At 40.8% G+C, this 25,846-nt stretch overlaps 1 protein-coding gene across 4 annotated transcripts in view; it reads right to left on the reverse strand.

Annotated features, from left to right (window-relative positions):
• The window catches only part of LOC139761845 (U2 snRNP-associated SURP motif-containing protein), a 434,305-nt gene that overhangs the window by 40,213 nt on the left and 368,246 nt on the right, over positions 1 to 25,846 (reverse strand). For all 4 annotated transcript variants that reach the window (XM_071686407.1, XM_071686396.1, XM_071686389.1 and 1 more), the window contains 3 exons: positions 19,696 to 19,942; positions 4,803 to 4,921; positions 4,322 to 4,451 (listed from right to left, as the gene is read on the reverse strand). In XM_071686407.1, coding sequence (XP_071542508.1) covers positions 4,322 to 4,451; positions 4,803 to 4,921; positions 19,696 to 19,942 — 496 coding nt within the window. The remainder of the gene's footprint in view (positions 1 to 4,321; positions 4,452 to 4,802; positions 4,922 to 19,695; positions 19,943 to 25,846) is intronic.

Consider the following 25,846-nt stretch of genomic DNA (forward strand, 5'->3'; position numbering starts at 1 on the left):
AACAATGAATAAGTAAGCTTTTTTTTTTTTTTACTTTGTCGCTGTCTCCCGCGTTTGCGAGGTAGCGCAAGGAAACAGACGAAAGAAATGGCCCAACCCCCCCCATACACATGTATATACATACGTCCACACACGCAAATATACATACCTACACAGCTTTCCATGGTTTACCCCAGACGCTTCACATGCCTTGATTCAATCCACTGACAGCACGTCAACCCCTGTATACCACATCGCTCCAATTCACTCTATTCCTTGCCCTCCTTTCACCCTCCTGCATGTTCAGGCCCCGATCACACAAAATCTTTTTCACTCCATCTTTCCACCTCCAATTTGGTCTCCCTCTTCTCCTCGTTCCCTCCACCTCCGACACATATATCCTCTTGGTCAATCTTTCCTCACTCATTCTCTCCATGTGCCCAAACCACTTCAAAACACCCTCTTCTGCTCTCTCAACTACGCTCTTTTTATTTCCACACATCTCTCTTACCCTTACGTTACTCACTCGATCAAACCACCTCACACCACACATTGTCCTCAAACATCTCATTTCCAGCACATCCATCCTCCTGCGCACAACTCTATCCATAGCCCACGCCTCGCAACCATACAACATTGTTGGAACCACTATTCCTTCAAACATACCCATTTTTGCTTTCCGAGATAATGTTCTCGACTTCCACACATTCTTCAAGGCCCCCAGAATTTTCGCCCCCTCCCCCACCCTATGATCCACTTCCGCTTCCATGGTTCCATCCGCTGCCAGATCCACTCCCAGATATCTAAAACACTTCACTTCCTCCAGTTTTTCTCCATTCAAACTCACCTCCCAATTGACTTGACCCTCAACCCTACTGTACCTAATAACCTTGCTCTTATTCACATTTACTCTTAACTTTCTTCTTCCACACACTTTACCAAACTCAGTCACCAGCTTCTGCAGTTTCTCACATGAATCAGCCACCAGCGCTGTATCATCAGCGAACAACAACTGACTCACTTCCCAAGCTCTCTCATCCCCAACAGACTTCATACTTGCCCCTCTTTCCAAAACTCTTGCATTTACCTCCCTAACAACCCCATCCATAAACAAATTAAAGAACCATGGAGACATCACACACCCCTGCCGCAAACCTACATTCACTGAGAACCAATCACTTTCCTCTCTTCCTACACGTACACATGCCTTACATCCTCGATAAAAACTTTTCACTGCTTCTAACAACTTTCCTCCCACACCATATATTCTTAATACCTTCCACAGAGCATCTCTATCAACTCTATCATATGCCTTCTCCAGATCCATAAATGCTACATACAAATCCATTTGCTTTTCTAAGTATTTCTCACATACATTCTTCAAAGCAAACACCTGATCACACATCCTCTACCACTTCTGAAACCACACTGCTCTTCCCCAATCTGATGCTCTGTACATGCCTTCACCCTCTCAATCAATACCCTCCCATATAATTTACCAGGAATACTCAACAAACTTATACCTCTGTAATTTGAGCATTCACTCTTATCCCCTTTGCCTTTGTACAATGGCACTATGCACGCATTCCGCCAATCCTCAGGCACCTCACCATGAGTCATACATACATTAAATAACCTTACCAACCAGTCAACAATACAGTCACCCCCTTTTTTAATAAATTCTACTGCAATACCATCCAAACCTGCTGCCTTGCCGGCTTTCATCTTCCGCAAAGCTTTCACTACCTCTTCTCTGTTTACCAAATCATTTTCCCTAACCCTCTCACTTTGCACACCACCTCGACCAAAACACCCTATATCTGCCACTCTATCATCAAACACATTCAACAAACCATTTAAAAACTAGTAATTTTCTTGCTTCATTTAATAGCAAAACAAATTATACGATACGAGACTGTATATGATGACACGATACATAAAAAATTAACTGGTGTAGCATAGAAACAATGAGTTGATCTTTCCCCTTACAGAAAGACAGATGGGGCAAGAGAGAAAGTGATGATACCTGTGTCTCATAACCTTTTCAGTGCTGACTAAGTTAAACAGGGTGTCTCCATATGAAAAGCAAAATTTAACAAAATGTGAAATAATACAAAAAGCATTAGGAATCATTCAAACAACCATAAACATCCAAACCAAACATGTTACAGACATCTACACCTTGACAAAATCCTAAGCATTTCAATCTTGTGGCCCTACCATCAATTTTAATCCCAGTGTTTACCCAGCAACCCACATGTAATCCTTTGTTTGAGAGCATGTGGATATCTGAGAGGCTTCTAGGTGTTTCCATGAGGTAATCAGAGTTGTGGGTGACATATGATAGCTACATATGCTGCTAGAAAGCACCAGCCTATTCAAACACAACTAGGAAACTTGAGAATGTAAAAATAAGGGTTCAGTCTTTTCACAGTAAAATGCATATTCACTTTGACAGTGCTTAAAGGGTTAAATAAAGGCATAAATGAAGTCAAGAAAAAAGGAAAAATGTTCTAAATCCTACTTGCAGAAGATAAGGAAATAAATCAGTCAATCCTTGAGTTGCTGAAATCCATAAAATAACTGTGTAACTCATTGATTTGTCAAGTGTTGCATGACTTATCTAAGGAAGAACTAGACACGAGAAGTAAATCAACAATGTAGTGTAGGGAATGGGGATTCATTTAAAAAAATGAGAGGGCCTAGATTTTAATGTGAACTACTTCTAAATGAATTCAGTGAAACATGAAGGTAAATGAGACCTTAAAAGATTTGAGAAATCTTTAGAGAGATGAATAGACCTTCAGTTCTGTTTGTAACAGGAACATTTAGCTTCCCTATCCTGCTTCTAGAAAGTTATATATTTATATTTTTTCTTACATTTTCTTTAACAGATAACCCCATCAAGGACCATCAGGTCTCCTTTTATCTGCCCTTCCCAAGTATTCCTATACTGTTTAGGTAATTACTTTGAAAAAATAAATACATTTGAGATTTAAACAAAATTCCTGTTGCATGGGATGGAAGAAACTGTATACTCTACAATATACCCTAACTTGTTCGGCTGATTGTGGTTAGTTTACCTTAAATTTCTACAAGCTGAATTCCTTAGCTTATCACTTAAGACTAGCTTCACTATTAGTTTAGTTCTTAGTCCAAGCCTGAAAGGGGAATATCAATCATAGTTATGAGCTTCCATAGATGTAATATCTGGCAAGAATATGGGAAAGACTCCAATGGATAGAAATTTATCTTAGAGGAAGGGAACAAAGGATCCACATCAGAGGAGTCTTTTTCAAACAGGTGGAATTTACCAGTGGAGAGCCCTAGGGTTTTGTTTTATGACCATTATTCTTCTTGATCTGCATGAATGACTTGCTTGAAGGTATGGACTCTTACCTCAATATGTTTGCAGACATGTAAAAGTCATGAGGGAACTAAAAAGCTTACAAGGGTACCTAAACAGACTCCACAGTTGGCCTAATACATGGTCGATGAACTTCAACCCAAACAAATGCAAAATAATGAGCATGGGACAAAGTGAAAGAAGACCTCTATGTGATTATTATCAAGCTTCAGGATCCTGTGTGTGAGGACTTGCAAGTCTACGTTTTCCTAACCTGTTGCCAGAGTCCCACACTAGGTGCTTTTCATATACTACATAACACCAAAACTAGAATATACTTCTCAAGCTGGTCATCTCACCTAAAAAAGCACAATGAGCTAATGGAGACAGTCCAAAGGAGGGCAACAAAGATAGTACAAGACTTAAGGGAGCTAAGTTATAGGGAAAAGCAAAAGGCTTTAAATCTGCCCAATCTAGGAAGAGAGAAGATTTAGGGTGACATGATTACAACCTTTTAATTGTTTTAAAAAGATTGATGATGCAGACTAAGAGATGTAGGGATACAGCAACCAGAGAGTGTAATATGAAATTAAGCAGGAAACTTATCAATAAAGATGTAAAGAAGTACTTTTATAGTGTAAGAGATGAATGGATGATTAAAAACAGAATTACTGAGGACATGGTACATGCAGACAGCATACATAAATTTAAGGAACTGTATGACAGCAGAAAACATTTATGAAATGAGACCCCAGGAGTGTAAAACTCCCTCCCCAAATTAAACAAATAAGTAATCAATCATAAATATGTAATTACAGGAACAAATCTTTGTACCAAAACACGGGATCCTGTCAACAATTGTAAAGCAGTTCTAACTGTGTTACATATATCTAAGGAAAAACCCGCAATAAATAACGAAAGAAATAAGCTACGCATAGAAGATTACATAAACAGTACTAAATTCTGCAAAGAAGTAATTCCATTAAAATAACTTACCATGACTATTCTGGCTTAACTGTGTATGTGTGCCAGAATTATCATAAACTGGGGTGCTGTCTGAACCATCTGCTCCTTCATCTTCACTTTGGTTGGCTTCCACTACCTCCCACTTTGAAGTTGTTACAGCCTGCACAAGGACAAAAATGGGTTCAAAGTATATCTGGGGTTTATGCTCCCATCTCAAATACTGCATCTGACTCCAATTTGCTGTCAGCCAACTGATCTGTCTCAACAAAATTTTGCACTTTTTTTCCATTGATCCAAACTGAGCCCCATTACAAAGTTTCAAAATCACTTTCAATAAATAAGATGGAAGGACTAAGTGGAATCTTTTTTCTTTTCTATGTTCAGGGAATCTTGCATATCCTAAACTTTATGAACTACAACAGACTATAAACAACTCAGCTTCAGATTACTAAAGTAATTCACGTTACTGATGTAACTATACCAAAATGGTAAATTCTACTCTGTGGTTTACCTGGGCCTGGACACGTTTTGGGCTAACACTCTCCCATTTAGAAGAGACAAACCCTGGACTAGGACCATTGTCTGCAACTATGGGATCCTTCATGGGAATGCCATCCACATCATCATCCACTGGAAAGAATAAATTACTTATGAAAGACTTAAAAACCATTTAAATATCGGTGCATGAAACACAAATGTAATAATGGAGCTAAATCTATTTTCCCAGAGAAGCAAACCTTGCAGCATTTTACTTTATCAACCTATTTTCATTATTACTTTAACTCCAATCTAATGGGGTGAATCAGGTATAAAAGCCTCCAAATATCAATTTACACACATCCTAAACCCATGCCCAGTATGTTGAAATAAAATAAGGGCCTCAACACTTGTAAATGTGGTTCTTGTTTTTCACTCTCCAAACTAAGATAATTCATCAAGAGAGACCAAAGTTTCCATTATAATGGCACCCAATACACTAAATGCTTCTGCTGTATCCAAGCTTAATAATCTTCCTATTATTTCAATTCAATATATCCCTAACCCTAAGCAATCTTCTCACTACATCTATCTATTTTTTCTGTGGTCTCCCTCACTTGCTTGTACCTTCTGTATTACTATACATTGTCTACTGTACGTTCTACACAACCATAGTATCCTTGGAGACTTTCATTTATGCACCATTTTAATAACTTTACAACATAAAATCTTTCTGAGTTCATTCTTTATCTTGTCTTTCTAATTCCAACCATACCAAACATTTTATCAATCATCACTGCTCTCTTTATAACCTATATGCACCTTTATATCCATATATCATGCAATTTTCTTGGATATTAAAATTACCTTTTTCTACCATTCACTAGGCCTTTCAGTATATCCCCCAATTTTCTTTCTACTTTTCTTCTACTTTCAAGTTCAGTTTTCCTCTATAGACTTTATTTCCAAATATAAACCTCATTCACAAGTTTAAGTTCTTCTTGCAAAATGGTCTTACATGCCAATCTTCCATTCCAATCAAAAACAAGGATAATACTTTCATCTGCATTCTCTTTCAGCATCCACATCCTACATATATCACTGAAAAGACTCACCATTCTATCTAACTCTTCCTTTATTTCAGTTATTACCACAGAATCATCAGTATAAAAAAACCTCAGCAATTTCCATCTGCTTCTCTATGGTTAGGCATCACATCAGAATTACCCTACCTCTCTCTCATCTCATGCAATGCCCCTTCCACAAAAACAATAAATAACCTTGGTGACATCAAGAAACCTTGATGCAATCTCAGAGTTTGATATAACTGTGAGTGCATCAGCCAATTTCATACACATATCACTTCCTGTATAAAAGCCTTTCATAACATTCATTCGTCATCCAATTTCCCAAAGCACTTTCCAAGTTACTTAATCATTTATCATCTCTAATCCATAAATGCTGCATACATATTTTCTTTTTTTAAACTCTCCACGAATAGTCTGAGTGCAGAAGTCTTATCGACACGTACTATTGTCTTCCTAAACCACAGGGTCCACCAATCATGTTAAAAATGTGATCATTCACTATCCTACTACACAACTTGTCAATATACTAGGAAGACTCATTCCTATCCAATTCTTACACTTAATTATACTTCCCTTTACTTTATTCAGCGGAACAATTAATGCCTTTGATCAGCCATCAGGTACCTGACTACTATTCCACATTTCAATTTACACTTTTCAGATTCACTCCACAGCAGTTTCACTTGCATCACTACATCACTATTTACTTTCCATTTATTGAAGAATCTTATTGCCTTCCCTTTTAATGATACATATCACCCTTTTAACTCTTATGGTCACTAGTTTTATATTCTTAACTCTTTGCCCTCCATTCAATGTTAACTTTCAAGCATTTTCAACTTAGCCTTCCAAATTCTGCTTTTCTCCTCAGTTAACTTTAAGTCTTCCTTCTATAATGCAGTACCTTTCTCTCCACAACTTACACATTCCTCACTGAACACTTCCCTGATTGCATCTAATACTGCAATATTAAACTGACTACCCACTACATCAACCTTAACCTGAACTGTTTTGATTCTATGAGATTTTTTAATATTTTCTTTTATTATACTTTGTCACTGTCTCCCGCATTAGAGAGGTGGTGCAAGGAAACAGACAAACCCACCCACCCACATACACATGTATATACATACACGACCACACACGCACATATACATACCTATACATTTCAACGTATACATATATATACATACACAGACGTATACATATATACACATGTACATAATTCATACTTGCTGCCTTTATTCATCCCGTCGCCACCCCGCCACACTTGAAATGACAACTCCCTCCCTCGCAAGCCCGCAAGGTAGCGCTAGGAAAAGACAACAAAGGCCACATTTGTTCACACAACTTTCCATGGTTTACCCCAGACGCTTCACATGCCCTGGTTCAATTCATTGACAGCACGTCGACCCTGGTATACCACATCGTTCCAATTCACTCTATTCCTTGCATGCCTTTCACCCTCCTGTATGTTCAGGCCCTGATCACTCAAAATCTTTTTCACTCCATCCTTCCACCTCCAATTGGGTCTCCTACTTCTCGTTCCCTCCACCTCTGACACATACTTCCTCTTTCTCAATCTTTCCTCACTCATTCTCTCCATGTGACCAAACCATTTCAGTACACCCTCTTCTGCTCTCTCAACCACGCTCTATTCATTACCACACAACTCTCTTACCCTTTCGTTACTTACTCGATCAAGCCACCTCACCACATATTGTCCTCAAACATCTCATTTCCAACACATCCATCCTCCTCCACACAACCCTATCTATAGCCCAAGCCTCACAACCATATAACATTGTTGGAACCACTATTCCTTCAAACATACCCATTTATGCTTTCCGAGATAATGTTCTTGCCTTCCACACATTTCTCAATGCTCCCATGTCTTTCGCCCCCTCCCCCACCCTGTAAATCACTTCCACTTCCATGGTTCCATCCGCTGCCAAATCCATTCCTAAATATCTAAAACACTTCACTTCCTCCAGTTTTTCTCCATTCAAAATTACCTCCCAGTTGACTTGTCCCTCAACCCTACTGTACTTAATAGCCTTGGTCTTATTCACATTTACTCTCAGGTTTATTCTTTCACACACTTTACCAAACTCAGTCACCAGCTTCTGCAGTTTCTCACCCGGATCAGCCACCAGCGCTGTATCATCAGTGAACAACAGCTGACTCACTTCCTAAGCCCTCTCATCCCAAGCAGACTGCATACTTGCCCCTCTCTCCAAAACTCTTGCATTAACCTCCCTAACAACCCCATCCATAAACAAATTAAACAGCCATGGAGACATCAAGCACCCCTGCCGCAAACGACGTTCACTGAAAACCAATCACTTTCCTCTCTTCCTACTCGTACACATGCCTTACATCCTCGATAAAAACTTTTCACTCCTTCACTTTTCACTGGTAGGGCAAAAATGGGTATGTTTGAAGGTATAGTAGTCTCAGCAATATTATATGGATTTAAGGCATGGACTACAGATAAGGCTCTGTGGAGGAGGGTGGATGTGTTGCAAATTAAATGCTTGAGAACAGTATGTGATGTCAGGTGGCTTGATCAAGCAAGTATTGAAAGGGTAAAAGAGAGGTGTATTAATAAAAAGAGCAAAGTTGAGGGCTGAAGAGAGTGTTCTGAAATGGTTTGGACTTACAGAGAGAATGAGTGAAGAAATGTTGACAAAGGTGATATTTGTGTTGAGAATGGAGGGAACAAGGAGAATGGAGTGACCAAATTGGAGATGGAAGGTTGGAGAGAAAGGTTTTAAGAGCAATCAGGATCTGAATTTGGAGGATGATGAAATCCATGCAAAGGATAGATCGATTTATAAAGATTTGGCATACAGAAGTTAAGATGCTTTCAATGGACTGAATCAGGGAATGTGATGTGTTCAGGGTAAACCATGGAAAGGTCTGTGGGGCCTTGCTGTGGATAAGAGGGTGTACTTTGAGTACATTACACATGGCAGTTAGAGAATGGATGTGAGCATGTGAGCAGATGTAGACTTATTTGTCTGTTCCTGGCGCTATCCAGATGTAGACTTATTTGTCTGTTCCTGGTGCTATCTCATTAACGTGGGAAATGGCAGTCAAGTATGAAAGAAAATATATATGCATGTACATCTTCATCCCACCACTCACTACCCTTTTAATCTGCCCTCCTCCCAACTTTCACATGACAAATGCATCTCTCACATATGCTAATACTGCTTCCCTGCATGCCTCCTATTCCATAGCAACTCCACATGCTTATATACTCTCAACTTTTGCCATTCTATACACATCCTCTCCTGAAATTTCTTCATACATCTCTTTTTTTTTAAACTCACTTACTCGAAACACTCTCTTCTCAAAGATTTTGTTTCCTCTTTTCCTAAAACCTTCACAAATCCTAACTCTTAACTCCACAAGATAGCCATCAGACATCCTATCAGCTACCCTTCTCATCAAATTCACACCCAATAGTCTCTCTTAGATGGCTATCAATTAGTATGCATTCCAATAATGACTTACATGTAGTAAAAGGCAATTAAAGGTGGTAGGTGGTGGGGGTTGAAAATCCACCTCAATTCCTAAAAGATGGAGCTTTATGTATATACATGCATATGTGGTTAGATGGGCCATTCTTTTGTTTGTTTCCTTGTGTTACCTCACTAACGCGGGAGACAGCAACCAAGTATAATAATAAAAAAATATACATTCATTAATTCATTATACTTAGACGCTGTCTCCTGTGTTAGCAAGGAAGCGCAAGGAAACAGACGAAAGAGTGGCCCAACCCACCCACATATACATGCATATACATAAATGCCCACACACACATACACATGTACAAACCTATACATTTCAACGTATACATACATATACATATATACACATGTACATATTCATACTTGCTGCCTTCATCCATTCCGGTCACCACCCCACCACACATGAAATGGCACCCCCTAACCATACGCGCGTACGAGGTAACGCTAGGAAAGACAACAAAGGCCATATTTGTTCACAATCATTCTCTAGCTGTCATATGTAATGCACTGAAACCACATCTCCCTTTCCACATCCAGGCTCCACACAACTTTCCATGGTTTACCCCAGACGCTTCACATGCCCTGGTTCAATCCACTGACAACACGTCAACCCCAGTACACCACATCGTTCCAATTCACTCTATTTCTTGCACGCCTTTCACCCTCTTGCATGTTCAGGCCCCAATCGCTCAAAATCATTTTCACCCCATCCTTCCACCTCCAACTGGGTCTCCCACTTCTCATTGTTCCCTCCTTCTCTGACAAATATATCCTCTTTCTCAATCTTTCCTCACTCATTCCCTCCATGTGACCAAACCATTTCAATACACCCTCCTCTGCTCTCTCAACCACACTCTTTTTATTACCACACATCTCTCTTACCTTTCATTACTTACTCGATCAAACCACCTCACACCACATAGTGTCCTCAAACATTTAATTTCCAACATATCCACCCTCCTTCGCACAACCCTATCTATTGCCCATGCCTACCAACCATATAAAATTGATAGAACCACTATTCCTTCAAACATACCCATTACTGCTTTCTGAGATAACGTTCTCGCCTTCCACACATTCTTCAACACTCATAGAACCTTCGCCCCCTTCCCCATTCTGTGACTCATTTCCGCTTCCACGGTTCCATCCGATGCCAAATCCACTCCCACATTAGTGAGGTAGCGCAAGGAAACAGACGAAAGAATGGCCCAACCCACTCCCATATACATGTATATACATACATGTCCACACACGCACATATACATACCTAGACATTTCAAAGTACACATTTTTTTTTTTTGCTTTGTCGCTGTCTCCTGCGTTTGCGAGGTAGCGCAAGGAAACAGACGAAAGAAATGGCTCAACCCACCCCCATACACATGTATATACACACGTCCACACACGCAAATATACATACCTACACAGCTTTCCATGGTTTACCCCAGACGCTTCACATGCCTTGATTCAATCCACTGACTGCACGTCAACCCCGGTATACCACATCGCTCCAATTCACTCTATTCCTTGCCCTCCTTTCACCCTCCTACATGTTCAGGCCCCAATCACACAAAATCTTTTTCACTCCATCTTTCCACCTCCAATTTGGTCTCCCTCTTCTCCTCGTTCCCTCCACCTCCGACACATATAATCTCTTGGTCAATCTTTCCTCACTCATTCTCTCCATGTGCCCGAACCATTTCAAAACACCCTCTTCTGCTCTCTCAACCACGCTCTTTTTATTTCCACACATCTCTCTTACCCTTACGTTACTTACTCGATCAAACCACCTCACACCACATATTGTCCTCAAACATCTCATTTCCAGCACATCCATCCTCCTGCGCACAACTCTATCCATAGCCCACGTCTCGCAACCATACAACATTGTTGGAACCAATATTCCTTCAAACATACCCATTTTTGGTTTCCGAGATAATGTTCTCGACTTCCACACATTCTTCAAGGCTCCCAGAATTTTCGCCCCCTCCCCCACCCTATGATCCACTTCCGCTTCCATGGTTCCATCCGCTGCCAGATCCACTCCCAGATATCTAAAACACTTCACTTCCTCCAGTTTTTCTCCATTCAAACTCACCTCCCAATTGACTTGACCCTCAACCCTACTGTACCTAATAACCTTGCTCTTATTCACATTTACTCTTAACTTTCTTCTTTCACACACTTTACCAAACTCAGTCACCAGCTTCTGCAGTTTCTCACATGAATCAGCCACCAGCGCTGTATCATCAGCGAACAACAACTGACTCACTTCCCAAGCTCTCTCATCCCCAACAGACTTCATACTTGCCCCTCTTTCCAAAACTCTTGCATTCACCTCCCTAACAACCCCATCCATAAACAAATTAAACAACCATGGAGACATCACACACCCCTGCCGCAAACCTACATTCACTGAGAACCAATCACTTTCCTCTCTTCCTACACGTACACATGCCTTACATCCTCGATAAAAACTTTTCACTGCTTCTAACAACTTGCCTCCCACACCATATATTCTTAATACCTTCCACAGAGCATCTCTATCAACTCTATCATATGCCTTCTTCAGATCCATAAATGCTACATACAAATCCATTTGCTTTTCTAAGTATTTCTCACATACATTCTTCAAAGCAAACACCTGATCCACACATCCTCTACCACTTCTGAAACCACACTGCTCTCCCCCAATCTGATGCTCTGTACATGCCTTCACCCTCTCAATCAATATCCTCCCATATAATTTACCAGGAATACTCAACAAACTTATACCTCTGTAATTTGAGCACTCACTCTTATCCCCTTTGCCTTTGTACAATGGCACTATGCACGCATTCCGCCAATCCTCAGGCACCTCACCATGAGTCATACATACATTAAATAACCTTACCAACCAGTCAACAATACAGTCACCCCCTTTTTTAATAAATTCCACTGCAATACCATCCAAACCTGCTGCCTTGCTGGCTTTCATCTTCCACAAAGCTTTTACTACCTCTTCTCTGTTTACCAAATCATCTTCCCTAACCCTCTCACTTTGCACACCACCTCGACCAAAACACCCTATATCTGCCACTCTATCATCAAACACATTCAACAGACCTTCAAAATACTCACTCCATCTCCTTCTCACATCACCACTACTTGTTATCACCTCCCCATTTGCGCCCTTCACTGAAGTTCCCATTTGCTCCCTTGTCTTACGCACTTTATTTACCTCCTTCCAGAACATCTTTTTATTCTCCCTAAAATTTAATGATACTCTCTCACCCCAACTCTCATTTGCCCTTTTTTTTCACCTCTTGCACCTTTCTCTTGACCTCCTGTCTCTTTCTTTTATACATCTCCCACTCAATTTCATTTTTTCCCTGCAAAAATCGTCCAAATGCCTCTCTCTTCTCTTTCACTAATACTCTTACTTCTTCATCCCACCACTCACTACCCTTTCTAATCAACATATATACACATATACATATATACATATACAGACATTTATATACATATATACACATGTACATAATTCATACTTGCTGTCTTCATTCATTCCCGTTACCATCCCGCCACACAAAATGACACCTCCCTCCCCTTGCATGCCCGTGAGGTAGCACTAGGAAAAGACAACAAAGGCCATATTTGTTCACACTCAGTCTCTCGCTGTCATATATAATGCACCAAAACCACAGCTCCCTTTCCACATCCACATCTCAACCAAACTCTTTTTATTACCACACATCTCTCTTACCCTTTCATTACTAACTCGATCAAACCACCTCACACCACATAATGTCCTCAGACATCTCATTTCCAATACATACACCTCCTCTGAACAGCCCTATCTATAGCCCATACCTCACAACCATATAACATTGTTGGAACTACTATTTCTTCAAACATACCCATTTTTGCTTATCTCTGACTATTTCTTCAAACATACCCATTTTTGCTTTCCGAGATAATGTTCTCTCCTTCCACACATTCTTCAACGCTCCCAGAACCTTCGCCCCCTCCCCCACCCTGTGACTCACTTCCGGTTCCATGGTTCCATCTGCTGACAAATCCACTACCAGATATCTAAAACACTTCACTTCATCCAGTTTTTCTCCATTCAAACTTATCTGCCAACTGACTTGTCCGTGAATCCTAATGTACCTAAAAACCTTGCTCTTATTCACATTTACTCTCAGCTTTCTCTTTCATACACTTTACCAAACTGAGTCACCAGCTTCTGCAGTTTCTCACCCGAATCAGCAACCAGTGCTGTATCATCAGGGAACAACAACTGACTCACTTCCCAAGACCTCTCATCCATAACAGACTGCATACTTGCCCCTCTTTCCAAAACTCTTGCATTCACCTCCCTAACAACCCCATCCATAAACAAATCAAACAACCATGGAGAAATCATGCACCCTTGCTGCAAACCGACATTCACCGAGAACCAATCACTTTCCTCTCTTCCTACACGTACACATGCCTTACATCCTCGATAAAAACTTTTCACTGCTTCTAGCAACTTGCCTCCCACACCATATACTCTTAATACCTTCCACAGAGCATCTCTATCAACTCTATCATATGCCTTCTCCAGATCCATAAATACTACATACATTCTTCAAAGCAAACACTTGATCCAAAAACTCTCCACCACCTCTGAAACCACACTGCTCTTCCCAATCTGATCCCTGGAGATGGGGGAGAAAGAATACTTCCCATGTATTCCCCGCGTGTCGTAGAAGGTGACTAAAGGGGATGGGAATGGGGGGCTAGAAACCCTCCCCTCCTTGTATTTCAACTATCTAAAAGGGGAAACAGAAAAAGGAGTCACGCGGGGAGTGCTCATCCTCCTTGAAGGCTCAGACTGGGATGTCTAAATGTGTGTGGATGTAACCAAGATGAGAAAAAAGGAGAGATAGGTAGTATGTTTGAGGAATGGAACCTGGATGTTTTGGCTCTGAGTGAAATGAAGCTCAAGGGTAAAGGGGAAGAGTGGTTTGGGAATGTTTTGGGAGTAAAGTCAGGAGTTGGTGAGAGGAAAAGAGCAAGGGAAGGAGAAGCACTACTCCTGAAACAGGAGTTGTGGGAGTATGTGATAGAGTGTAAGAAAGTAAAGTCTAGATTGATATGGGTAAAACTGAAAGTGGATGGTGAGAGATGGGTGATTATTGGTGCCTATGCATGAGAAGAAAGATCATGAGAGGCAAGTGTTTTGGGAGCAGCTGAGTGTGTTAGTAGTTTTGATGCACGAGACCAGGTTATAGTGATGGGTGATTTGAATGCAAAGGTGAGTAATGTGGCAGTTGAGGGAATAATTGGTGTACATGGCGTGTTCAGTGTTGTAAATGGAAATGGTGAAGAGGTACGTTTCTTCTAACAACTTACCTCCCACACCATATACTCTTAATACCTTCCACAGAGCATCTCTATCAACTATATCATATGCCTTCTCCAGATCCATAAATGCTACATACAAATCCATCTGTTTTCCTAAGTATTTCTCACATACATTCTTCAAAGCAAACACCTGATCCACACATCCTCTACCACTTCTGAAACCACATTGCTCTTCCCCAATCTGATGCTCTGTTCATGCCTTCACCCTCTTAATAAATACTCTCCCATATAATTTCCCAAGAAAACGCAACAAACTTATACCTCTGTAAATTGAACACTCAACTTTATCCCCTTTGGCTTTGTACAATGGCACTATGCATGCATTCCACCAATCCTTAGGCACCTCACCATGAACCATACATACACTGAATATCCTAACAATCCAGTCAACATCACAGTCCTCCCCTTTTTTAATAAATTCCACAGAAAAACCATCCAAACCTGCCACCTTGCCAGCTTTCATCTTCCGCAAAGCTTTCAGTACCTCTTCTCTGTTTACCAAAGCACTCTCCCTGACCCTCTCACTTCGCACACCTCCTCAATCAAAACACCCTATATCTACCACTCTTTCAACAAACCTTCAAAACACTCACTCCATCTCCCTCTCACTTCACCACTACTTGCTATTACCTCTCCATTTGCCCCCTTCACTGATTTTCCCATTTATTTTCTTGTCTTACACATTTTATTTACCCCCTCCCAAAATATCTTTTTATTTTCCCAAAAATTTAATGATACTCTCTCATCCTAACTCTCATTTGCCCTCTTTTCACCTCTTGTACCTTTCTCTTGACCTTTTGCCTCATTCTTTTATATATCTCCCAGTCATTTACACTACCTCCCTGCAAAAATCATCCAAATGCCTTCTTCATCCCACCACTCACTACCCTTTCTAATCTGCCCACCTCCCATCTTTCTCATGCCACAGGCATCTTTTGTGCAGGCCATCACTGCTTCCCTAAATACATCCCATTCCTCCACCACTCCCCTTGTGTCATTTGCTCTTACCTTTTTCCATTCTGCACTTAATCTCTCCTGGTACTTCCTCAAACAAGTCTCCTTTCCAAGATCACTTACTCTCACCACTCTCTTTGCCCCAACATTCTCTCTTCTTTTCTGAAAACCTCTACATATCTTCACCTTTGCCTCCACAAGATAATGATCAAACATCTCTCCATTTGCCCCTCTCAGCACATTAACATCCATAAGTCTCTCTTTCACATGCCTATCAATTAACACGTAATCCAATAACGCTCTCTAACCATCTCTCCTACTTACATACATATACTTATATATATCTCTCTTTTCAAACCAGGTATTCCCAATCACCATTCCTTTTTCAGTACACAAATCTACAAGCTCTTCACCATTTCCATTTCCAACAATGAACACCCCAAGTACACCAATTATACCCTGAACTGCCACATTACTCACCTTTGCATTCAAATCACCCATCCCTATAACCCAGTCTCGTGCATCAAAGCTGCTAACAAAATCACTCAGCTGCTCCCAAAACACTTGCCTCTTATGATCTTTTTTCTCATGACCAGGTGCACAGGCACCAATAATCACCCATCTCTTTCAATCCACTTTCAGTATTATCCATATAAATCTAGAGTTTACTTTCTTACACTCTATCACATACTCCCACAACCCATGCTTCAGGAGTAGTGCTACTCCTTCCTTTGTTCTTGTCCTCTCACCAACCCCTGACTTTACTCCCAAGACATTGCCAAACCACCCTTCCCCTTTACCCTTGAGCTGTATATGTATGTATATGTATGTAAATATGTACATGTTATGTATATATATTTTATTTTATTTATTTATTTTGCTTTGTCGCTGTCTCCCGCGTTTGCGAGGTAGCGCAAGGAAGCAGACGAAAGAAATGGCCCAACCCACCCCAATACACATGTATATACACACACGTCCACACCTGCAAAAATACATACCTATACATCACAATGTACACATATATATATACACACACAGACACATACATATATACCCATGCACACAATTCACACTGTCTGCCTTTATTCATTCCCACTGCCACCTCACCACACATGGAATACCATCCCCCTCCCCCCTCATGTGTGTGGGGTAGCGCTAGGAAAAGACAACAAAGGCCTCATTCGTTCACACTCAGTCTCTAGCTGTCATGCAATAATGCCCGAAACCACAGCTCCCTTTCCACATCCAGGCCCCACACAGCTTTCCATGGTTTACCCCAGACGCTTCACATGCCCTGATTCAATCCACTGACAGCACGTCAACCCCGGTATACCACATTGATCCAATTCACTCTATTCCTTGCCTGCCTTTCACCATCCTGCATGTTCAGGCCCTGATCACTCAAAATCTTTTTCACTCCATCTTTCCACCTCCAATTTGGTCTCCCACTTCTCCTCGTTCCCTCCACCTCCGGCACATATATCCTCTTGGTCAATCTTTCCTCACTCATTCTCTCCATGTGCCCAAACCATTTCAAAACACCCTCTTCTGCTCTCTCAACCAAGCTCTTTTTATTTCCACACATCTCTCTTACCCTTACATTACTTACTCGATCAAACCACCTCAAACCACACATTTTCCTCAAACATCTCATTTCCAGCACATCCACCCTCCTGCGCACAACTCTATCCATAGCCCACGCCTCGCAACCATACAACATTGTTGGAACAACTATTCCTTCAAACATACCCATTTTTGCTTTCCGAGATAATGTTCTCGACTTCCACACATTCTTCAAGGCTCCCAGGATTTTCCCCCCCTCCCCCACCCTATGATTCACTTCCGCTTCCATGGTTCCATCCGCTGCCAGATCCACTCCCAGATATCTAAAACACTTTACTTCCTCCAGTTTTTCTCCATTCAAACTTACCTCCCAATTGACTTGACCCTCAACCCTACTGTACCTAATAACCTTGCTCTTATTCACATTTACTCTTAACTTTCTTCTTCCACACACTTTACCAAACTCAGTCACCAGCTTCTGCAGTTTCTCACATGAATCAGCCACCAGCGCTGTATCATCAGCGAACAACAACTGACTCACTTCCCAAGCTCTCTCATCCACAACAGACTTCATTCTTGCCCCTCTTTCCAAAACTCTTGCATTCACCTCCCTAACAACCCCATCCATAAACAAATTAAACAACCATGGAGACATCACACACCCCTGCCGCAAACCTACATTCACTGAGAACCAATCACTTTCCTCTCTTCCTACACGTACACATGCCTTACATCCTCGATAAAAACTTTTCACTGCTTCTAACAACTTGCCACCCGCACCATACATTCTTAATACCTTCCACAGAGCATCTCTATCAACTCTAACATATGCCTTCTCCAGATCCATAAATGCTACATACAAATCCATTTGCTTATATATATATATATATATATATTTCCCATTATATATATATATATATATATATATATATATATATATGAAGTCTGTTGGGGATGAGAGAGCTTGGGAAGTGAGTCAGTTGTTGTTCGCTGATGATACAGCGCTGGTGGCTGATTCATGTGAGAAACTGCAGAAGCTGGTGACTGAGTTTGGTAAAGTGTGTGGAAGAAGAAAGTTAAGAGTAAATGTGAATAAGAGCAAGGTTATTAGGTACAGTAGGGTTGAGGGTCAAGTCAATTGGGAGGTGAGTTTGAATGGAGAAAAACTGGAGGAAGTGAAGTGTTTTAGATATCTGGGAGTGGATCTGTCAGCGGATGGAACCATGGAAGCGGAAGTGGATCATAGGGTGGGGGAGGGGGCGAAAATTTTGGGAGCCTTGAAAAATGTGTGGAAGTCGAGAACATTATCTCGGAAAGCAAAAATGGGTATGTTTGAAGGAATAGTGGTTCCAACAATGTTGTATGGTTGCGAGGCGTGGGCTATGGATAGAGTTGTGCGCAGGAGGATGGATGTGCTGGAAATGAGATGTTTGAGGACAATGTGTGGTGTGAGGTGGTTTGATCGAGTAAGTAACGTAAGGGTAAGAGAGATGTGTGGAAATAAAAAGAGCGTGGTTGAGAGAGCAGAAGAGGGTGTTTTGAAATGGTTTGGGCACATGGAGAGAATGAGTGAGGAAAGATTGACCAAGAGGATATATGTGTCGGAGGTGGAGGGAACGAGGAGAAGAGGGAGACCAAATTGGAGGTGGAAAGATGGAGTGAAAAAGATTTTGTGTGATCGGGGCCTGAACATGCAGGAGGGTGAAAGGAGGGCAAGGAATAGAGTGAATTGGAGCGATGTGGTATACAGGGTTTGACGTGCTGTCAGTGGATTGAATCAAGGCATGTGAAGCGTCTGGGGTAAACCATGGAAAGCTGTGTAGGTATGTATATTTGCGTGTGTGGACGTGTGTATGTACATGTGTATGGGGGGGGGGTTGGGCCATTTCTTTCGTCTGTTTCCTTGCGCTACCTCGCAAACGCGGGAGACAGCGACAAAGTATAAAAAAAAAAAAAAAAAAAAAAAAAAAAAAATATATATATATATATATATATATATATATATATATATATATATATATATATATCAATGTAAATGTACATGTATGTGTGTGTATATAAGTGGATGGGTCTTTCTTCATGAGTGAGGTAGCATCACGAAAAGATGATAAAGCCTTAGAGGGAAAATTCATTACATGGCGCCTCGCTAAGTTTCTTCTTTTGAGTAAATAGAATGGAAGAGATCTGTTGGTACAGAATCTGTGGAAAAAAGCTTGGAATGACGTATGTGCAGGCATGTAAGAACAGGAATAAGTAGCGAATCTTTTGCTGTGGCCACCCGCTTCATGGGATTTCCCAGAAAAACAGGAATCAGAGATATAGACATCATGTATGAAATAAAATACATAACAGAGGTAAAACAAGAAAAAAGCTGACAGATAATGGGTCTTACATGGAGCACCATCTATATCTTCTTCATCATCATCATCATCATAACCAAGTAAAGCTGAAATAGCAGCACTCTTGATAAGAGGTGTGTTAGCAATTGGTATGCCATCTATATCTTCTTTCTCTTCTTCTTTAATGGGTATGCCATCTACATCATCAAGAGGGATGCCATCCACATCATCTGACTGGATCTGCTCTGGGTCAACAACTGCAGCATTCATTAAATCATCTTCCATCTCCATCTTTGGTTCCTGCACAAAATATATGAGAAAGAAAAATATATTAATAAACTTACTTGACACTATCTTTCTAAAACAGGTCAGACAATTAGGTGTAAAGGGAGTAAAATGAAGAATGAAAAACTCTTTCTGAGGCACTGTTCTATGAGCTTTGAGAGAATCTTTGTGATATCCAAGGGTTAGAAACCTCTAATCCTTTATCTTTTGACTAGGTAAGTGTTTCATATCCTTTGCTGTACACCTACTTAGCAGTTGCATTCTACAGCTTAATCTGGGTCCACCCATCTACAAATGAGTTACCTTCAAACAGTGATGCAGTCATCATCCAGCTGATAAAGACAATGGTCATGCTGGCCACCTCATAATTCTCATAGCCATCCCAATGATGATTACCCTTAGTTAAGAAGACTTTTTTAACAAAAGAAAAAGGCATGGCAGAACACAACAACCTAGAAATTTGATCACATGACAAAATTACCCAGAAAATTGCTTGAGGGATGCTGACCTAGAGAGAAACAGATTCTCAGTGCTCAATTCAAAACTCACCTTTCTCTTCAGAGTTAGCCATTCCTGCAAACTTTAGGAATAAACCAACATGTAGGTCAGAAAAACCTCTTAACCAAAAGGCTGGTTAGGTAAGAACAGTTACCTTAAAGGTTATTCTGCAGCACATTACTGACATGCCTCAAAAGGTGGCCAGCCTAACAGTACAAAAGGCCAATCCTCAATGTTTAACATAAGGTAACTTTAACAAATGTGTCACAGGAATACCAAAGACCTCTTACATTAAGCTCCTCAAGGGAAGGGTTTCTCACAAAGGGAAGACTAGAAGGTACCTTCCTGACATCAAAGGCTCTAACACTAAAACATATCTTTCAATCCAAGATGAGATGATCCTCAATGAAAGGTGGGGTTTTATGTACATGAAAAAGGGAGTACCTTTGATAATTTCTGGTAATATTAATGAATTCTCTGAAATTCAAATACATATCAGACATGACACTCTCCAGTAAAACTCTTTCAACAAATAATCAAAGAAAGAGTCTAATGAAACTTTTTGTTTTATTCTTTGTCACAATCAGTCTACTGAAACTTTTTGATTTATTCTTTGTCAAAGACACAAGATTTAGACTGATCTAAACCAATGGTTTGTCAACATCAAAAAAGAGAAGGCTCTAATGTCTGGACAACGTGTGCATCTAACTAACCCTTCTCCCAGCACCAAGGACTGTCAAAAAGTGATTTCATCAGTAGACTTTGAAGCACTAATTAGCCACTTAGCTTGCAAAAAGGGGACAGCTTATCTTTTCAAGAAGAATGACCTGTGCACCTTATCCAAAGTAGATCCAAACACTTTATCATACACAATTGGACAATGATTCCTGAGGGGCACTCTTGTTGATAACAGTATTACTAACTGTTTTAACATGAGAAAAAAAAAAGTAACTGAGGAATTCTAAACAGGGAGCTTCTGAGATTTCTGAAGAATCTGAATCCTGAGGAAAACATATGAACCAGTTTCAAGGAGACTGAAGTTGTCTTCATCATAAATAAACACTATGAAGCAAATAAATTTTTACACTTTCTCCAATTTCAACAAAAAAGGTGTCTGAAAAAAAATCTATAATTGTAAGTTCCAAAACACGGCAAATCAACACTGGGCTCCTGCCCCAGGTTGAGGCAGATTAGAAAAATTGAGGTAGAAGATACAAGTGGTTCCTGGCCCTAAAACTGTCTTATCCACACTACAAGAGTCACTAAATCCTGGAAACCAACTAACATGGGGAAAACTCATCCCAGAAAATTACCACGTGGGTGACAAATAAATCTGGTTCAATAGTTCAAATCCATAATCAGCTATGCAATGCTAGTGATACTTTGTTGAAGATCAGAAACGTTGGAAGGTAACAGGGCATTCACTACAGGAGGCAAAGAGGCCCAAATGAGGAGCCATCCCAATGATGAACTTTTCACCCCCTACAAACAATTTTGCATCACTGAAACTGACACGGTGTGGGCCTATTTACTGCAGATTACTGGATGTTGGGAGGCTTTGAGAAACAGGCTTGTAAACTGCCAAGGAGTGAAATTTCACTTCAGTTTTAAATGGTGAAAGGATTTGCAAAGGTTTCTGTGCATGGAGTACCGGCCAATTATTGATAAGTCCATGAGAAATAATCCTACACTTTGGGTTTGGACATTCTGGGAGATGAAGAACCAAGGAAATATACAAAAGTATTTTGTTCAAAAAAAAAAATAATTTTGTTCCTATTTCCAAAAACTCATATATATTTATTTTTTATTTATTATACTTTGTCGCTGTCTCCCGCGTTTGCGAGGTAGCGCAAGGAAACAGACGAAAGAAATGGCCCAACCCCCCCCCCCATACACATGTATATACATATGTCCACACACGCAAATATACATACCTACACAGCTTTCCATGGTTTACCCCAGACGCTTCACATGCCTTGATTCAATCCACTGACAGCACGTCAACCCCGGTATACCACATTGCTCCAAATCACTCTATTCCTTGCCCTCCTTTCACCCTCCTGCATGTTCAGGCCCCGATCACACAAAATCTTTTTCACTCCATCTTTCCACCTCCAATTTGGTCTCCCTCTTCTCCTCGTTCCCTCCACCTCCGACACATATATCCTCTTGGTCAATCTTTGTTCACTCATTCTCTCCATGTGCCCAAACCACTTCAAAACACCCTCTTCTGCTCTCTCAACCACGCTCTTTTTATTTCCACACATCTCTCTTACCCTTACCTTACTCACTCGATCAAACCACCTCACACCACACACTGTCCTCAAACATCTCATTTCCAGCACATCCATCCTCCTGCGCACAACTCTATCCATAGCCCATGCCTCGCAACCATACAACATTGTTGGAGCCACTATTCCTTCAAACATACCCATTTTTGCTTTCCGAGATAATGTTCTCGACTTCCACACATTCTTCAAGGCCCCCAGAATTTTCGCCCCCTCCCCCACCCTATGATCCACTTCCGCTTCCATGGTTCCATCCGCTGCCAGATCCACTCCCAGATATCTAAAACACTTCACTTCCTCCAGTTTTTCTCCATTCAAACTCACCTCCCAATTGACTTGACCCTCAACCCTACTGTACCTAATAACCTTGCTCTTATTCACATTTACTCTTAACTTTCTTCTTCCACACACTTTACCGAACTCAGTCACCAGCTTCTGCAGTTTCTCACATGAATCAGCCACCAGCGCTGTATCATCAGTGAACAGCAACTGACTCACTTCCCAAGCTCTCTCATCCCCAACAGACTTCATACTTGCCCCTCTTTCCAAAACTCTTGCATTTACCTCCCTAACAACCCCATCCATAAACAAATTAAACAACCATGGAGACATCACACACCCCTGCCGCAAACCTACATTCACTGAGAACCAATCACTTTCCTCTCTTCCTACATGTACACATGCCTTACATCCTCGATAAAAACTTTTCACTGCTTCTAACAACTTTCCTCCCACACCATATATTCTTAATACCTTCCACAGAGCATCTCTATCAACTCTATCATATGCCTTCTCCAGATCCATAAATGCTACATACAAATCCATTTGCTTTTCTAAGTATTTCTCACATACATTCTTCAAAGCAAACACCTGATCCATACATCCTCTACCACTTCTGAAACCACACTGCTCTTCCCCAATCTGATGCTCTGTACATGCCTTCACCCTCTCAATCAATACCCTCCCATATAATTTACCAGGAATACTCAACAAACTTATACCTCTGTAATTTGAGCACTCACTCTTATCCCCTTTGCCTTTGTACAATGGCACTATCCACGCATTCCGCCAATCCTCAGGCACCTCACCATGAGTCATACATACATTAAATAACCTTACCAACCAGTCAACAATAGAGTCACCCCCTTTTTTAATACATTCCACTGCAATACCATCCAAACCTGCTGCCTTGCCGGCTTTCATCTTCCGCAAAGCTTTCACTACCTCTTCTCTGTTTACCAAATCATTTTCCCTAACCCTCTCACTTTGCACACCACCTCGACCAAAACACCCTATATCTGCCACTCTATCATCAAACACATTCAACAAACCTTCAAAATACTCACTCCATCTCCTTCTCACATCACCACTACTTGTTATCACCTCCCCATTTGCGCCCTTCACTGAAGTTCCCATTTGCTCCCTTGTCTTACGCACTTTATTTACCTCCTTCCAGAACATCTTTTTATTCTCCCTAAAATTTAATGATACTCTCTCACCCCAACTCTCATTTGCCCTTTTTTTCACCTCTTGCACCTTTCTCTTGACCTCCTGTCTCTTTCTTTTATACATCTCCCACTCAATTGCATTTTTTCCCTGCAAAAATCGTCCAAATATATATATATATATATATATATATATATATATATATATATATATATATATATATATATCACACCATGGAGACATCACACACCCCTGCCGCAAACCTACATTCACTGAGAACCAATCACTTTCCTCTCTTCCTACACGTACACATGCCTTACATCCTCGATAAAAACTTTTCACTGCTTCTAACAACTTGCCTCCCACACCATATATTCTTAATACCTTCCACAGAGCATCTCTATCAACTCTATCATATGCCTTCTCCAGATCCATAAATGCTACATACAAATCCATTTGCTTTTCTAAGTATTTCTCACATACATTCTTCAAAGCAAACACCTGATCCACACATCCTCTACCACTTCTGAAACCGCACTGCTCTTCCCCAATCTGATGCTCTGTACATGCCTTCACCCTCTCAATCAATACCCTCCCATATAATTTACCAGGAATACTCAACAAACTTATACCTCTGTAATTTGAGCACTAACTCTTATCCCCTTTGCCTTTGTACAATGGCACTATGCACGCATTCCACCAATCCTCAGGCACCTCACCATGAGTCATACATACATTAAATAACCTTACCAACCAGTCAACAATACAGTCACCCCCTTTTTTAATAAATTCCACTGCAATACCATCCAAACCTGCTGCCTTGCCGGCTTTCATCTTCCGCAAAGCTTTTACTACCTCTTCTCTGTTTACCAAATCATTTTCCCTAACCCTCTCACTTTGCACACCACCTCGACCAAAACACCCTATATCTGCCACTCTGTCATCAGACACATTCAACAAACCTTCAAAATACTCATTCCATCTCCTTCTCACATCACCACTACTTGTTATCACCTCCCCATTTACGCCCTTCACTGAAGTTCCCATTTGCTCCCTTGTCTTACGCACCCTATTTACCTCCTTCCAGAACATCTTTTTATTCTCCCTAAAATTTACTGATAGTCTCTCACCCCAACTCTCATTTGCCCTTTTTTTCACCTCTTGCACCTTTCTCTTGACCTCCTGTCTCTTTCTTTTATACTTCTCCCACTCAATTGCATTTTTTCCCTGCAAAAATCGTCCAAATGCCTCTCTCTTCTCTTTCACTAATACTCTTACTTCTTCATCCCACCACTCACTACCCTTTCTAAACAGCCCACCTCCCACTCTTCTCATGCCACAAGCATCTTTTGCGCAATCCATCACTGATTCCCTAAATACATCCCATTCCTCCCCCACTCCCCTTACTTCCATTGTTCTCACCTTTTTCCATTCTGTACACATTCTCTCCTGGTACTTCCCCACACAGGTCTCCTTCCCAAGCTCACTTACTCTCACCACCTTCTTCACCCCAACATTCACTCCTCTTTTCTGAAAACCCATACTAATCTTCACCTTAGCCTCCACAAGATAATGATCAGACATCCCTCCAGTTGCACCTCTCAGCACATTAACATCCAAAAGTCTCTCTTTCGCACACCTGTCAATTAACACGTAATCCAATAACGCTCTCTGGCCATCTCTCCTA

The sequence above is a fragment of the Panulirus ornatus genome, chromosome 3, assembly GCF_036320965.1.
Source record: "Panulirus ornatus isolate Po-2019 chromosome 3, ASM3632096v1, whole genome shotgun sequence".
Taxonomy (NCBI): Eukaryota; Metazoa; Arthropoda; class Malacostraca; order Decapoda; family Palinuridae; genus Panulirus; species Panulirus ornatus.